General features: G+C 50.2%; 2 protein-coding genes across 3 annotated transcripts in view; one reads left to right on the top strand and one right to left on the bottom strand.

The window, feature by feature from the left end:
- Positions 1-8,789, bottom strand: part of RSRC1 (arginine and serine rich coiled-coil 1) — a 175,628-nt gene extending 166,839 nt beyond the window's left edge. For both annotated transcript variants that reach the window (XM_064457878.1, XM_064457880.1), the window contains exons 1-2: positions 8,641-8,789; positions 876-1,070 (exon numbers count right to left, since the gene is read on the bottom strand). In XM_064457878.1, the coding sequence (XP_064313948.1) occupies positions 876-1,070; positions 8,641-8,789 (344 nt within the window). The remainder of the gene's footprint in view (positions 1-875; positions 1,071-8,640) is intronic.
- Positions 8,790-10,300: 1,511 nt separating this feature from the next.
- On the top strand, positions 10,301-15,427 carry SHOX2 (SHOX homeobox 2). The gene is made up of 5 exons (XM_064455870.1): positions 10,301-10,815; positions 12,069-12,277; positions 14,785-14,842; positions 14,956-15,048; positions 15,114-15,427. The coding sequence occupies exons 1-5, from the start codon at positions 10,545-10,547 to the stop codon at positions 15,395-15,397; spliced, it is 915 nt and encodes a 304-aa protein (XP_064311940.1). The 5' UTR covers positions 10,301-10,544; the 3' UTR covers positions 15,398-15,427.
- The last annotated feature ends 1,515 nt before the right edge of the window (positions 15,428-16,942 follow it).

Raw genomic sequence — 16,942 nt, 5'->3', positions numbered from 1 at the left:
TCCTCTGCCAGCCAGAGAAAGGTTTGTCAGGAGCACTTTCTAATATATTTACAGTGCAGCTAGACACAAGGAGTATTTTCCAGCTCCACTTATTAATAAATTGACCACCACCTGTTCAGTTTGACTCCAGGATCACTGCAAGTCAGAGTGAGGAATAACCAGGATATGTAAATAGGTCAGGTATAGAAAGGTGCCTCTGATGAGGGAATTATGGCGTTAGACCAAGAAAAAATTGGTAGATATAGCCACGTGATCTGTGCTCTAAACACCTGGCTGATTACTATATTCTGTACACATAAAGAATTAAAAGAATAATGGTGAAAACTAGTTTTTACAGCAAATTTATAGACCTACTGTAAAATCACCCCAAGTCCTTCTATTGAAAAAGCCTACCTTGCTGTCTGGAAAGACCTACTTGGTTTATTACAGCAGAAAAAAGTTAACACAGAACAGTCTGTAAGTGGTTGAATGAAACTACTTTTCAAACTGGTGTTAATGTATGACCTGTTGTATTTCCAAAAAAAGATTCCAAATTCTTTATTTAGAAGGAAGAAAAAGCAGGATTTATTTTAGTTGGCTGGTTTTTTGTCTTTTTTAGAAAGGAGGTTACCTCTGGATCTGCATGTACACCGATTCTGTATTCTTGAAGGTGGGGAAGGTGTTTTGGTTTTTGGGTGGTGGTGGTTTTGGTTTTTTCTTTAAATGTAAGTGAAAACATCGCTACATCTTCCAAGATTCAGAGCAAACTTCACTATAAAATTCCAACCTAGAACTGAGTACCATTGGATTCAAACACTTCCAGCTTTCTGCCATAATATGAAAGAGCTCAATTTGTAAACAACAGCAACAGAGACAGTAAATTACTATGAATGCACCTTTTCTCATAAGAATGCGAACGAGACTGGAGATCTCGAGACCGTGACCTTGACCTCGATTTCCTTCCAGATTTTTTACGGCTGTATGTTCTGCTGTCAGAGGAGCTACTTGAAGACGAACGCCTGCGGTGTTTCTTTTTCCTTCTGCTTCTGTTCTCTTCCTCTGTGTCCGAGGAGCGACGTCCCATTTTTAAACTACATAAAAACAAAAATCCTAAACTGTAAGAAAGTCTCATGTCTGCATTACATTGTTGTATATACAACAAAATATTTAGCGTGTGTGCATATATAAATAAACATATCCTTATACCATTTTAAAAGTTATCATGTGAAGAGGAAATTTGGTTTGCAAGCAAAAAATAAAAATCAAGATTTTAATATAAACATCAACAAATTCACGTTACCAAGTAACCTGAAATTTACACTGCCAGCAAATCTGAATTAGTTTATTATAGTATCAAACATTTGATGTAAATTTTCACAAAGGATAGTTCATGGCCATTTACACAAATAAATGTACTAATAAAATCATTTCTACATCAGAACGTATTTTCCTTTCAACTTATTTTTACACTTTTGCCTTAGATATTACTTTTTCACAAATTTGGGCAGTAGTGTATAAGATACTTCCAATATCCAATATTTCACTTTAAGATGCTACACAGCCAGTAGTACAGCATCTTTAATATGTTTAATTTACAATTATAAATGAAGATCCATAATACTTACACAATCAACAGAATGCAGTCTATTGATTTCAGCTACTGATGTAACTCACTTCATGTGTTTTTAGGTTGTGCAATTAAAATGTACATTTTCGTCCTACTTGACAAAATTAAAACATGCATTGAGAAAAAAAATTCTAGAAAGTTATTTTTAAATTAATTTAAACCAGAGTTAGGTTGATTTTGGCTCTTAGTTTAGATCCACTCAACATGAAAGTGCTTTATTCCAAAATCAGACCTATAAATACTAAATTTCAGAATTTCAGAAGTGCTTCTTGATTGCCAATGTGTGTACTTGGACAATGTGTACCAACTTCGATAACAGAATTTAAAAAAAAAAAGTGAGGGGAGGGGTGGGGTGAGGAAGCCTGCCAGTCATTCAATTGTTGCAAAGACTATCATCTTCGTTTGGAACTCCCGAGAGACCAGTTTCATTGCTTCACACTTAAAGAAATGCTGTATTTCTTTAATTTCCAGGGTGCAAAATGTGCACAATGCTTTAAAAACTGTTTTTCTGTCCCAGCAGTATCAGCCCTATCCACCCAAGACCTCAAGACCCCTCTTCACACACACTTCAGCTAATGGCAGTTAGTAACAGCACCTCTTCCCAAGAACAAATGGTTATTTCATGGTTCCCTAGCTACTTCTACACTGGGAAAAAAGGAACTCATAATTCTTTAACATTCATATCAACAGCTAGATCACGGATATATTTTGCCACAATATCACCTGTCTTTAACCAACACTGAACTATTACAGGTCCTCATTATTCTAGCATAAACAGGTTGATCTTGTTCCTTTTCTGCATACAAACTTTTGCCCTTCCTCACACTTTTTGTCACCTGGGCAGCAGACCCTAATCTCCAGGGTAGAGATTGAAAACAGAACAAAAGAGAAATTCACTATTAGGCATGTTTATGCTTAAATTCACAAAAGCGTTACATGCAAATACAAGTCTTGATCACACTAGGCCTTTTGGTTAAGATGTATGACTGAGAAAAAAAAAAAAAAAAAAAAACACCAAAAACCAAAACACATTTAGTTCCACAGAAAAGGTCTCTTAAACATACATTTTCACCCTCAAGTTCCTGAGACAGCCAAAACTATTTTGCACAGAACCATACTTCCTACAGTCCTACAGTGATACACCTAAACACCCAAGCAGGCAAGGGATTTGCAAAGTCAATGTACCGTGACCAGCGTTCCCAAGGGAGCCTTTCAGGTAGCTACATTCAAAGTAAAATAAATATACAGACAATGCTACATTTGACAGAATTTGAAGACCATGCCAGAGATGCAGGTTTGCTTGTCAAATTGAGACACACTCCTCTCATGCTGCTGAAGCTCATCCTAAGGACTGCCAGACCCCTGGAGCCAGGGCGAGGAAGCTACAGCACGCACAAGTCAAGAGGCAAAGGGACATACTCCTGGAAAGCATCAAGTTCTGGACCAGGCATCTACTTCAAGGAGTTTCCATATTTTATCCAACAGTTGTTTAATGCAAAATACAAGACAGTCCCTTAAGGATCCAGATTTCCTTTGATGTTCACTAGAGTTCACTTACTGCCACAATCAAAACAGTAGCTACGTAAACTCATTCCTATGTAGGCAAATCTCTGTGGACTGCAGATGGCTCTTCAGCACGCAACTCTGAGCTATCAGTTCCACTCTTGGAGCCAGAAGTGCCTACAAATTAGTTGCTACTAAGCTTTGCTGCAGTAAATCCTTCTGTATACGTACTTCACTTCTCAACAGTTTCTGTTTTCAGCACTTTAGAATTGGTCCTTTAGCTAACAACGTAAACAAAGCATTTTTAAATAATTAAATTTAAACCAGCAAACCTCCGTGCACCTAGACCAGCAGAATTTTTAGGAGGATGAACTGCTATGCAAGAGAATTTCTTTTTTAAATTAAGTTATTCCTGCCATCTTACTGAAGTTATTCCTCACATTTTGAAAAAGACAGAGGCAATACTTCACAGACTATTTTATCCCATTTAAGGAACTATGACCCTAATTTACAACTATGTAGAGGAATGACAATTTATACCAACACACTATCTTGTGCAGCCATTTTATTTTTCCTCCCTTCATAGTAAAAAATTTACAGAGCTCCAAGGTACTAACAGTTATTGAACGGTAAAAGAAAGCTCTTCAAATATATACTGATAGAACAATCTTCAAATGAATATGAACCTGAATTGCCAACTTAAAATAAGCTGAACTGCTCAGAAAGATGAAACTACAACACACGGATTTTCAGTTAAAAGCTCACAGACCATGGCTCATGACAACAAGATTAATGAAAGAAACCAGAGAAGCAAAGAGTACAAAAGGCATTTCTGCCAAGATATTCGCCACTTGATGCCGATATCATTATGAGCCAGAACATTACACTTCAATGTATACATCGTCTGTTGTTTAACTTCCTTTATTTGCCATCAGCTTTCTTCCCCTCATTTGGACACATAACTGGATTAAGCAGCATATAAAACTGGTGAAACGTATTGTGCAAATTTCAGTTTTTGTCTTCAGGACCAAAGAGCTACATGCCACGGCCTTTCCCTACTACAGGACAAGCCCCACAGCATACGTGCACATACTTGAGCCTCAGGAGCTCCAAGAGCACTGGGTTTCTCATGGATGAGCTACAGGACAAAGGTACATGGGAACATTAGAAAAGAGGTTGCCAAAAGCAGACTGTTGATCCTGGAACAACCTGTGCAGCCGAGTCCCAGCAGCTGTCTCCTGCAGAGATATCTTGAACATACAAAAGCAACAGACAAACTTGTCTGACAGGCACTACCTTCCACCAGGGTCCTTAGATGACCCGTTCGCTACATGACATGCATTTTCCTGCCAAGATGCCTCTTATAAACAGAGCACTTGAGAGCAATCCATTATCAAGTCCTGTAACAGGTTAGTATTCTCACTGACCACTGCCTACTCCCTCATACTCCTGAGCAGACCTGGGAAAACTGATTGCCAGCACTGGTTGATCACATCAGCTGAAGCCTGATGCATGGAAGAGCTGTGCGGGCATGTCAGCAGTGGCCCATATACCATTTCCACAAACATGACTGTATAATAGTACCTACCAATCACAGAGGAAAACTAAGATCACTCAGGGAACCTTAATTAGCAAAATAATGGCGGGGGGGGGGAGAAAAGGCAGACAGAAAAACTTAAGACCCATTACCTGGCATCATATGCTGAATCCCATGGGTTTTTCCTACCATACAAAGTCTGTAGGTCCACCACAAAAACTGGTACCATAAAGTTAAGAGTGACATAAAAGAATTAATGCTTATACCTATGGAGAATCCCATTTTTAAGGCTCCTTACCCTTACTTCTCAGACAGAAGCGTTAAACCTTATGTATTTGCAATAGGAGATATGCTTCTGCCAACCCCTCTTTATGTGTAGGCACTGCGGAAGATACGGCTCTCAAAGTCTGGTGAGGCACAAGAGGCTTTTATCCTGACTATGGCGCAATACTAGGAGGAGGAAGGAAAGGCATATTAACAAGCATCAACAGCAAATGAGTGGTTTCAGATGAACTTAGAACCCGGGTTACATACCGACACCAGGCATTTGTGGGGAGATGGTCTCCTGCCCGTCACATCAGTGAGGCTCGTTCTTTTCCGTCACCAAGACCCAACCTTCCCCCTCCATAGTTCTCATCCACTCTTAGCATACTCCTTCACCCACTTCTGAATTTAGACCAAATTACTCTGGTCAAACAGCAAAGGAAGACTGAGAATTCAGAAGATGCTCTTTCAAGATACGAGGAACCACAGCAGCTACATGGAAACTCATGCTGAAGCCTGAAGTTGAAACATAACATCACCAAATTAATCAGCTACTGAATTTTTTTTTGAAGACTCTAGTGAATGTCTGTGGACTTCAACATTTTGAAGGTTTGCAATTACTCTGAAATTCAACAGCTTTTCAACAGAATGACTAACAGCCGGACCTGACAAATCTTAAGTCCCCATTCTGGGGCACAAGCATGTTGAAGTATCAAAAAGACAGGTCTCCAGGCCTTTTTTTTTTTTTAATAGTTGATTTTTGTTTAAGTCTTGTTTCTGAAAACTGATGCTGCAACACTTTGGTTGAAATGAAAACAAAATGCATACTCTCATACACATGTTTTGCCAAGAGAAACACCAACATCAAAAATTTCAAACCAGCTATTTATATTTGGCAAAGTTATAAGCAGTGCTATCAAGCTCACCTTCAAACAGCTAAGTAGCCTGCCACCCTGCATATTACAATGTAAAGAAAACAGAGATGACATAGGAAACAGACTTCTCTAGAAAACCTATTCAAAGAGAGTAAGGTACACTTTCAAATGTAGTAAGAAGTATACATTTGTTGATCTGACCTTGTTCAATCTTGTTTCACGTTTTTTGAATTATTTCAAGTGTGCAATACCTATTTTCAAGCATGAGTTTCAAACTATTATTGTATTTACTGGTGTTGATTGTAGGAAAATAATATGCTTTGGTTGTTTTTAATCAGAGGCTGTTATCCAGTAAACATTACTGCAGCAGGCTATACCCTGAGCACAGCATTCAATTAAAAAATACAATCTTTAGCTACCATAATCAGCCAGAAGTGACAAAGACAAAATAACCTCCACATTTGTTCAGCATCAAATCCAAACAATTTGTATTTGTTAGCTGCTAAGAGACTTTGATTATAACTGGCTTGCAATAATCACTAACTGCATGCACAGTTTATGTAGCATCTCTACAAAGAAGACCCTTTAAGAATTCTAACACATTATACGGGCACTGATGGAAAATGTACTGCAACCATCTCAGCACCCCCTTCTTCCCTGCTGAACTGCACGAGTCCATCGACAGGAGAGAATCACCAGGTCAGGGCGAGATGCTGTTTGAGCTTCAAATGGGAAGCAAGGTTAACTGAAGTAAAATTTATTCTAAGTCCTCCACAAACATACTCACTAACTAATAAGTAGGAGTCACAGTGCTACTAATGGCAACGCTGCTCCCCAAAAAGGGGAAGCCACAAACAGGCAGAGGGCAGAAGTCCTGCTCAGACAGTTTCTGTGTGCATACAGATCGAAGAGCATCTTCGTAGCTGCCTGTACCAAGCTTGCAGCTATGAGGAAACTCTGCCTGCTCTACAATTCAGGAAAACTGCTCTCAGTAGAGGAAGAAATTTGGTTAGAAAAGACAATAAGGTGGGTCTTCCTAAGAGGGCAGCAACCTGAATTCATTTCTTACAGTCTCTCCCATAGAAACAAGAATCCACACACACCAAACATACCCCAACACTCTCTTCAGGTTACTTAAAGAATGTCCTCTTTGACAATTACACCAACAATATTCTTCAAAATCATTAATTTTGAACTTGAAAAAAGTCTGTCTCAATTCAAAATCACAAATGAGCAATTTATATAGTAACAGTATTCCTTCCAATCTTTAGATCTCAAAATTAAATGTGGGAAAAACTAGGCTCAAGGAAGCGTCACATGCCTACAGTCATCCAGGACACCAACCGCAAAGCGGAGAACTGAACCAAGGCCTCAAACCCCAGCGTCGTGCTCATCTACAGGGTCGGCCTCCACCGACCTCCATCTTTTGCTCAGTAATTCTTAATTCTACAAACTGGCCTTCCACCACATTTTCCATACTCGAAGGCAACGAGAACTACAAACGTTGCTATTTTAGGTCAACCCAAGCAAGTTCACTAAGGGCATTAATCAGCATTTCTTGCAAATAACTAACCTGCAGAATAAGCTTACAGACCAACTAAGTTTACCTGAGCTTTTGGTGTTTCTTTTAAATTAAGTTCTAAATACCTTCCTCACTCATGGCATACAGGATCATGCTAAACCACTTAAAATAACATGTTTAAAATGTGCCTCAAATCATTAGAACAGATAAACTGTTCAAAAAAGTTTCACGTCTGAAAAAGAAGCACCGAGAATTGTACTGATGTCATGAAAAGCCGAAATCAGGACTCAATAGTCTGAACAACTACTAAGCAGGTATTCTTTATTGCAGCACTGGATGCACAGGGGATCGCTCCTAATGTGCATGCCCACACATTCAGCTGAAATATAAGATGAAAATACCTAACACACTGCTGCTAAAATCAGCAGACCAGATACAGAAGAAACTGAATCGCACACCTTCTTCACCCACACTTTCACAGGCAAGAGCTGAAAGGGTAAAATTCTACATGCATAATTTTCTTCTTATCACCCTACGAATCAAAATATAAAGTGAATTCCAAGGGCAGGTGCCAGGGACAACAACATCCATTACGGATACCATGTGTTCCCTACTCACATCAGCTGAGCCCTGCTAGTGCACGGCAGCAGGCAAGAGGGACCTGGAAAACACAGTGCAGAGAGCAGTTCCTGGCGCTGCGGGCCCCTTTGCACTGGGAAATCCGACCTGAGCCAGGGGAAAGGCACCCGGGGCTGGGCTCAGCCCCAGCCGGCTGAAGGCAGCACCGCTCCCCAGGGCGCTGCTGCCCCTCTGCCCCGCGCACGGCGCGACACGGGGCTACTCCTAGAAGAGACGGGCACGTGTGTGAGTGGGGTTATCGCACACACACCCCCCGCCGCGCTCCTCAGCCGGCCACGGCGCTCCACGCAGCCCCGCCGCGCCCCCGGCCGCCGGGAAGCCGGGCCCGCCCCCGGCGGGACCCCACGGCCAGGGCAAGGAAACAACCCGCAGCATTTCCACGTGTAGAGCCGCAGCACCCGGCGGGAGCCCGGCCCGCGGCCCCACCATGGCCCAGCCAGGCCAGGCCGCGGCAGCGCGCCCGGGCCGGCCCCGGCGTCGTCATGGCAACACCGGTCAGGCCCAGCCCGGCCTCACACCGCCGCTCCCGACCCGCCACCCCCCCGACCCGACCGTGCCCTGCCCGCAGCCGGGGGCCGCCGCGTCCCCTCAGCGCGCCGGCGCCTGGGGAGCAGCAGCAGGCCACGGCGGCGTGCCCGGCCCCCTGCCTTGCCCCTGCTACGGGCGGACTCGCCGCCGGGCCCCGCCACGTTACCTGAGCGGCGGAGCAGCGCGGCGAGGCGCGGCTGGGGCGGGCCGGGGCGGGCGGCGGGAGCGGAGGCGCCACCGGGCCGCGGCTGCCGGTTTGAGCTCAGCGCCTTCCTGGGCGGCGGGCAGGCAGCAGCAAGCCACCGCCGAGCTCATCCAGGCGGCCAGGCAGCGACGCCGAGCGCCGAGGAATCGATGCGGCGTTCTCGCCGCCCCGGCAGGGCGAGCGCCCCCCACCCCACGCGTGACGGGCAGCGAGGGGAGCGCGAGGGTCCCCGCTGCCCGCGGGCGGCGCAGCCTGGTGACAACCGCAGCGGCTTAACGGCACATGGCCGTGGCACGCTGCGGCCCGCCGGGGGTGACGGGCTCCGCGGGGGCGGCCGCGCGCGGGGTTTCTCGTTTCAGTTCGAAGTGATTAACGAGGGGTCGGTGTTTCCTGGCACTGACAACCGCCCCCGTGGCCGAAGGGGCAGCGCTCCCCCCGCGGCGTGGGCACCGCACCGGCGCCGGGCTGCGCCCCGGGGAAGGCAGAGCCCCAGCCGCGGGGGGAGCGAGTCCCGGGCCGCGACCCGCCGAGCCGGGGCGGGCAACGGCGAGAAACGCAACGAAACGATCTGATCCTACGGTTAAGTCTGTCTTTTGACCAACTTGGTTAGTTTAACGCGAGTTTCCGAGCACACGCTCACCGTCACGGGAACTGCGAAGCGTTGGATAAACGAAAACGTAGGGATGGAAGAGCCGCTGACCATCCTCGTTCCCGTCGGCAGCCGGCCCGTTCCCCTCGGGCCCGCGGTGTCCCACCTCCCCACCCCCACCCCGGTACCGAAAAGGCCACGCGGGGACAGGCGGGACCGGGTCACCGGCGGCTCGACCCGCGCTGCCGCCTCAAACGGAGTTACCGGTAAATCGTCGCCTGTCGCGGCCGAGGCGCGTGTAATTGGATCTGGAGAAATGCTAATGCCGCCCTCGGTGCCCACCTGCGCGGGCGGATAAACGCTCTCCCACGTAAAGTCATCTTTGTAAAGGTCAAATCAAAAATCAATCCTTGAGCAAGAGTTAAACAATTTTGAATAATTTATTAGAGTGTTAGCAAAGGTGTAAAAGAGACGACTTCTGTCGACAAAAGTACTCTCTTAATGGGATTTAAACAACAAAGGGAAAACAATATTAGCAATAAATAGCGTAATTCGCGCTAATCTGATGCCTCAATTCGCCGTATGAGACAAACGTTAATGACACGGCTGTATTTGTCACTGTCAATTAGCCGAGAATTTATTTGGTGGATTTGGGCATCCACGGAGGAACTTTTCCGGCTCCGCCGCCGCTCGCCCGGGGACGTTTCCACGGCTCAACGCCGCGTACCGGGCGGGCAAGCGCCCCTTGCCTCTGCCCCGTGGGCACCCCACGCACCACCACCACCACCCCCCCCCTTCCCCGACCCCCGCGGGGCGGTGCGCGGGCGCGGAGCCTGCGCGCCCCCCCCCCCCGCCTCCCGCCTTGGCCACTCCCCCGCAGCTCCGGCCCCTCTCCCGCGCCGCGCTCGCCCGGGACCTCGCGCACGGGGCCCGCGCCTAATTAAATTAATTAGGGCGCGGCGGGCGGGCGGAGCGGCGGCGCCCTGGCCGCAGTGCCCCGCGGCGGGCGGCGCGGCGCGGAGCGGCGCGGCCGGGCGGCGGAGAAGGGGTCCATTCAGAGCTCCGAGGGGAGGTAATTCGCCGGGAACAAGGGGCAGGCTTTGCAAAGTATAAATAGTGCCACTTCAATCGCCGCGTCGCTATCAGACCCCGAGAGCCCTGCACGTCGGGCGGCACGGCTGGGCTCGGCACGGAACGGCCCGGGGCGCCGCCGCCACCCCACGCCCCGTGGATGCCCGCCCGGGGAGCCGGGGCAGCGCGCCCCTGAGCCGCGGCCATGGAGGAGCTGACGGCGTTTGTCTCCAAGTCGTTTGACCCTAAAGCGAAGGAGAAGAAGGAGCTCATCACCTACCGCGAGGTGCTGGAGAGCGGGCCCCTGCGTGGAGGAGGAGGAACGCGGGAGACCGGCGGAACCGCGGCGGAACCGGGCCGCGACGAGGCGGGCAGCCCCGCGGGGCGGGCGGGCGGCGGGCGGTCCCCGCCGCGGGAGCCCGACGCCGCCGCCGCCGAGAGAGCCGCCGAGGCGGCCACCCCCAAGCTCAGCGACGGTAACGGCGGCACCGGGGGCTCCCCCTTCTTCCCTTCCCCTCCTTCCCCCGTCGGGGTCGGTACGCGCGGAACGGAGGCGGGCGATGGCCGCCCACCGGGCGAGCCGGACCGCGGCCGCGGGTGGAAGGGGCTCGGCAGCCGCGGCGCTCGTGGGGAGGCTGCGACCGGCATTACCGGGCGGCTTCCCACCTTTTCCCAATTATGGGAAATACGCGGCCAGACCCGAAGTTTATATTAAAATATTTAAACAAACATTTAACTTGCTCATAACACGATCTGTTCCTGTTTAGCATCCCACGGGAAGCCGCGCTGCAAACGAAAGCCCGGACAGGCGGGCCCCGTTCGTTCTCCCGCGGGTCTCGGCTGCGCGGACGCGGACACGCGTGGGGCCTGGCCGCGCTGCCGCCCTTCATCCCTCCGGCTCCGCCGGCCGGGCGGCTTCCTTCAGAAAGGCTGCGCGGTTATTCCGCGTGTTTTCCGCGCCGGGGCGATGGCCGCGGTGCCCGTACCGGGGCCGCGCCGGCGGGGCAGGGCCCATCCCTGCCGTTGCGCGGGGACCCGCGGTTCGCCCGTCGCCCTTTTGTTCGGACAAGCGGAGCACGGTGCGGCCGCGGCAACCCTGGAAAGGGCTAATAAATAAATTAGCGCTGATGAGCGGGGTGTGGGGGACGCCGGTGGCCGGGGCAGGGCCGGGCAGGCGGGCGACCCCACGGCGCGCAAGTCCCGCGGGGGTCCGCGCAGGGACCCCCGCGCTCGGGCCTGTGGCGTGTCTTTGGCCGAAAATTAAACAACGAAAACCAAATCCCCGGGAGACAGCGGCGTGGGGCGCGGAGCGCACCGGGGACCTGTTGCTGCACATCTCCCGGGCTCCCCCCTCACCCCCCCGAGGCGGGCAGCGGGGCTGGGGACAGCCCGCGGTCCGGCGCGGTGGGCTCCGTGCGGGAGGCGGCCCGCCGGGGCCCGCTCCCCGCAGCCAGCGGGTACCGGGAGCCGAGCGGCGGGGCCCGGAAAGGCAGCGGCTGAGGCGGGCCTAGCGCTGCCCCGGCCCACAGGCCCCGCTCCCGGCCGCCTCAGCCCCCGGTAGGGGGGTGGTCCTGCCCTGTTCCTCCCGGCTGCTGCGGGCGGAGGGGAGCGGCGGGCCGGGAGATGAGCTGCCTCCCTCCACCCGGCGCTGGCAGCGCCTCCCGGTCCCCCGTCCCGGGGTCCCCCGTCCCGGCCGCCCCGCCTGTCTGACTGCCTGTGTCGTGCCCAGTCTCCCCAGAGCTGAAGGACCGCAAGGAGGATGCGAAAGCGATGGAAGACGAAGGGCAGACGAAAATCAAGCAGAGGAGGAGCCGGACGAATTTCACCCTGGAGCAGCTGAACGAGCTGGAAAGGCTTTTCGACGAGACCCACTACCCGGACGCCTTCATGCGGGAGGAGCTGAGCCAGAGGCTGGGGCTCTCCGAGGCCAGGGTGCAGGTAGCCGAGCCGTGCCCGGCTGCGGGGATGGGTGGGTGCCTGTGTGCGTGGGACGGGGCGGGGGGGGTGGGCGCTCGGAGGAAGGGGCCACCTTAGCGGGCCCCGCCGTGCCCTGGCCCCGCCGCCCCCGCCACGGGCCGTCAGAGAAAGGGGAGGGGGGGGATGGGGGTGGCTCCCCGCGCCGAACTGCACCCAGCAGCAAATGTGTAAAATCATCTCGCCGGGCTTCCTGGGGGTTTGGGCTCCTTGCGAGTCCCCTGCCCCTCGCTCTGCTGCGTTTGGTTTAATCTCCGCGTTTATTCCACCTCTGCCTCGCCGAGAGCTACAAGGGCTGCGCTGTCGGCGTGGGCTGCAGGGCTCGCCGGGCGGGCGCGCCAATTAACTTTATAGGTGCAGCGACTGTAAAGTAAATTAGGAACTGCGAAGTGGAAAAAAAAAAATATTTACAGTCCGTTTCTTGTGGCTCTTAAATCTTGAGGGAAGCGGCACGACAACCGAGCGAAGCGCAGAGACCGGCTTTGTTCGGATTTTATGAAATACAAAAGTCTGGAATAAAACCAGGCTATTTTAAGCGTTCTCCCGTCCCGAGAAGCCGCAGCTTCCTTTGATTTAACCTGCGTGCTTAACCTCGGGCTGCCCTCCCAAAGGTTTTGGGGTTTTTTTTTTTCCCTAATCTGTTCCTGGGCTGGTTTCTGCGAGTTTTGTCGGGATGAGATGAAGAGTTGAGGAAAGGTCCGAGCTTTGCCCGGCCGGGGAGGAAGGTAACTCCTCAAACGAGAACAAATGTAGCTGCTCCGGTGTATTTCCGTTCTAATAATAAAAGAAGAGAAAATCATGGTCATTATTTGTTCGAACACATGGAGTAGTTTTAGGCCCCTAACATCTGCAGCTGTTAGAAAGTATTGCTGTAACAGATACTCCCCCTAATCTTTGTGCTCGTAGGCCACCATCTGCACCCAACTATGCGCACAATCCTGTGGGGTTTCCCTGCGCCTTGTAACGGGGTAAGGCCAGAGGCAGAGCGCTCACGTCGAACTGGGGGGAAAAAAAAAAAAGTAATAATAAGCAGCTTTTGTCATGGCAGCCTGACACAGAGGGGGGAAAGAAGGGGAAAAAAAAAGGGGCAAAAAAACCCCAACTTCATTTTCCTGCTCGCCCGTTTTTCTGCCCAGGCGGCCTCCGGTTTGCGCCCTGCGAATCATAACAAAAGCAAAGAAAATAAAAGTTGCCGGGCTTCAACTTGGCTCTGAAAAATGTAAAAGGGAGGTGCTTCCTTCTGCTGGCTCTTCGCTCGACAAAGACCGCGGCGGCGCATAATCCGCGCTCCCATTATGCCAAATCGCAGGGTGCATAATAACTTTTGGAGATTTACATAGATTAAACCCCTTCCCTTTAAATCGTTCCGGAAAACGCTTTGCAATAATATTTTTGCCTCGCATCTGCACTAATTTGTAAATTCTGGAATGCGCGTTTCCACGGGAGGCTGAGGGTGAACATGGCTGTTGGGCACGTTTTACTTGGCTGAAGTAAATGACAGGGCGGGGGAAATTCACATTTATATTTGTCTCTTCAAGTAAGACCTCAAAAAAAAAAAATTTTTTTTTTTTGTCTTTTTGGCCGTGGGGAAAGGATTGCTTGGCGGCTGTGGCTTCTGAGATGCGGTGCAGAGGTCTGTCTTTAAACAGGAATGTTTTAAGACGCGCTCTCCCTCCCTCCTTCCTTCCCTCCCTCCCCTCTCTTCTCTAAAGCGAGCAGAACTTTATTCTGGAAATTTACTTCCACAATTCCAGTGTTAAACGTACGTTCTCGTGTAACGCGCAGCCTTTGCTGCGGAAGCAAATTAGATTATCATGATAATGAGACGATTATTCCGCTTCTGTGCTACACTCCGCTGCGCAGCGCACAGCGAAATGCTAAACTTGAGGAGCGAAGCTTTTATGGGAGTAATTACGCACACACCCCCCCCACCGCTCACCAGCCCCCGAAAAAGAACCAAAAGTCAGGCGTTCAACTCTCTGGTGTTTAGTTTTTCCTGAAGATAAAGCTAATTAATTGGGTTGTTAATGAGCACGATCTTCTCGGGCCTGGCGGTGCGAACATCCGCCCCATTCCGGCCAGTTAGGGTTAGATATCGGGGGGGCGACCTGGGTCTTTGGGGACCCTCATGGTGGAAAGACGAAACCGGGGCTCAGAAAGTCCGGATCGAGCACTCCGCGAGCGGCGGGTTTCTGCGTGGTTTGACTCTTTTATCGTTATTGTTGTTGTTGGTTTTTCCGCTTCCCTTTCGCGTTTCGGAGCTCACGAGTGGGGGCCGCCCGGGAGGAGGGAGCCCAGCCCGCGCCGCAGCCGGGTTTCTTTGTCTGCCGGCTTTATTTTATTCTCGGTGGATTTTTTTTTTTTATTATTATTATTTTTGCTTTCGCGGCGGTGGCAGCGCGGCCGTGACACCATGTCCCGCGTGTGTGCCCCCACCACCACCCACGCACACCCCCCGCCTCTCCCCGCAGGTCTGGTTCCAGAACCGAAGAGCTAAATGCCGAAAGCAAGAAAACCAACTCCACAAAGGTACTGGGGGTTGGGGGCCGAGGGGGTGTTGCGGAGTGCCGCGGGCGGGTCGGACACGCGTGGGGCAGGGGGGGCCCTCTCCCGCCCTGACCGCCTGCCGCTGCCTCCCGCAGGGGTGCTGATCGGCGCCGCCAGCCAGTTCGAAGCCTGCCGGGTGGCCCCGTACGTGAACGTGGGCGCGCTGCGGATGCCCTTCCAGCAGGCAAGTGGGCGGCGGGGCGCGGGTGGGTGGGTGGGTGTGGACACGCCGCGCGCGCGCGCGCGCGGGTGGGTCGCTGCCACGCGCCGCCCTTCTCCCGGCAGGTTCAGGCGCAGCTGCAGCTGGACAGCGCCGTGGCCCACGCGCATCACCACCTCCACCCCCACCTGGCCCACGCACCCTACATGATGTTCCCCGCTCCCCCCTTCGGGCTACCGCTGGCCACCCTGGCCGAGTCCGCCTCCGCCGCCTCCGTGGTGGCCGCCGCCGCCGCCGCCAAGACCACCAGCAAGAACTCCAGCATCGCCGACCTCCGCCTGAAGGCCAAGAAACACGCCGCCGCCCTGGGGCTGTGACCGCGCTCGCTCCTTTTATTTTTTTTTTTTTTTAAATAAAAGGGGAAAAAAAGAAAAAAAAAAAAAGACGAGGGAGAGGAGAAACTGACGGGAGATATATACTTATTTAAAGAATTAGAGGAACTAGACGCGCAGCTGGGAAGTTCACAGGTTTTGAAACTGACCTTTTTCTGCGAAGTTCACTTTAATACAAGAAATTTGATAAGAGAGGCGGGCCTCCTTTCACGTTGCATCAGATACTTGAGTTTAACAACCACGTCTGGAATAGTGACAAAAAGAAGAGCGAAAGACGAAGAGGGGAAAAAAAAAAAAAAAAAAAAAGGAGAGAAAAAAAAAGACAATGATTTCTCTGCGAATTTCTAATGGGAAACTGTCCGGGATACTTCCTCCAGCAGCATTCCGGGTTGCATGTATTTGTATTTCATTGATGGAGTCCTTTGATTCACTTGCACTTCACCCTCATCTTTAGTAGGAAAAAAAAAAAAAAAAACAAACACCAGACCAAAACAAACAAACGTGGCTGGGTTCTTTCTCTTTTAATCTCGGAGGGAAGCAGAAAGAGAGGGAGATGAAGCACTACCTTTTCCACTCTTACATCTCTGTTGGTCGTTTGCTGTCCCACCTCTGAAATAAAAGGGAGCGGAAAGCATCAGGAGAGTGGAGTGTGCCTCCCTTTGCTGGGTTTCTCTTGTCCTGAGGGGAAAAAAAAAAAAAAGAAAAAAATATTAAAAAAGAGAGTATTTAATTCCCAACCACCACTTTACACAACAGCAAATTCCAATAAGAGGTACCGGGTACATGTAAAATATGTTGATACACACGAACAAAGTTTATTTTGGCTATAACTTGTGAATTGATAGTTGACTGTCAAACATTTACATTTTATCTCATAAAGGTGTATCTATTCACGAAATCTTGTGATTATTTTTTTTTGTTGTTATTATTATTTGGAAGACGTATAGCTATTTAACCTGGGGTACCTTGCAGTCGGTGATTGTTATCCCAGTTTGCCATCAGACCCTCATGCTTATTGCCAAGACAGAGGGAAAGCTCTTCTACGCGAACTTTGGTATGGACGGGCTTTGTATCTATTTGTTCTCCATGAAAACAAAATTATTTATATTGACCATATTTTTTCTAGTGTATTTTAAGTTATTTAAAAAAGAAAAAAAAAAGAGGTTGTTATTTCATTACATTTGTTGTCAGTACAATATATTTTGTTTCACTCAGGTTTGCTTCACCTTTTTAAATCCATTTTCGACGTCACGAATTTCAATAAGTGCCAAGTAATGAATTTAAGACACTTTGCGACCTATTGACTGAAAAGGGAAACGTTTTAGTGGACGGTTTCACGTCACCTCTGGTACTGTTAATATTAAATCATCGGTGATATTCTTTCTTTTCTGTGTTTACACCTTCTGTAGAGCTCGCACGTTTCTTTCTGCTCCGTAGATATCGCGACACGCCGATAGCGCCCAGCACGGCGAGGAAGCACCGCTCGCCTCCGCGCATCTTTCGTTACCGCTTTAGAGGAGTTTGTTGGTT

This window comes from Phalacrocorax carbo, chromosome 7 (genome assembly GCF_963921805.1).
Source record: "Phalacrocorax carbo chromosome 7, bPhaCar2.1, whole genome shotgun sequence".
Classification (NCBI taxonomy): domain Eukaryota; kingdom Metazoa; phylum Chordata; class Aves; order Suliformes; family Phalacrocoracidae; genus Phalacrocorax; species Phalacrocorax carbo.
The sequence above is the reverse complement of the archived record's forward strand: the minus strand, read 5'-3'. Positions and strand labels throughout refer to the sequence as shown.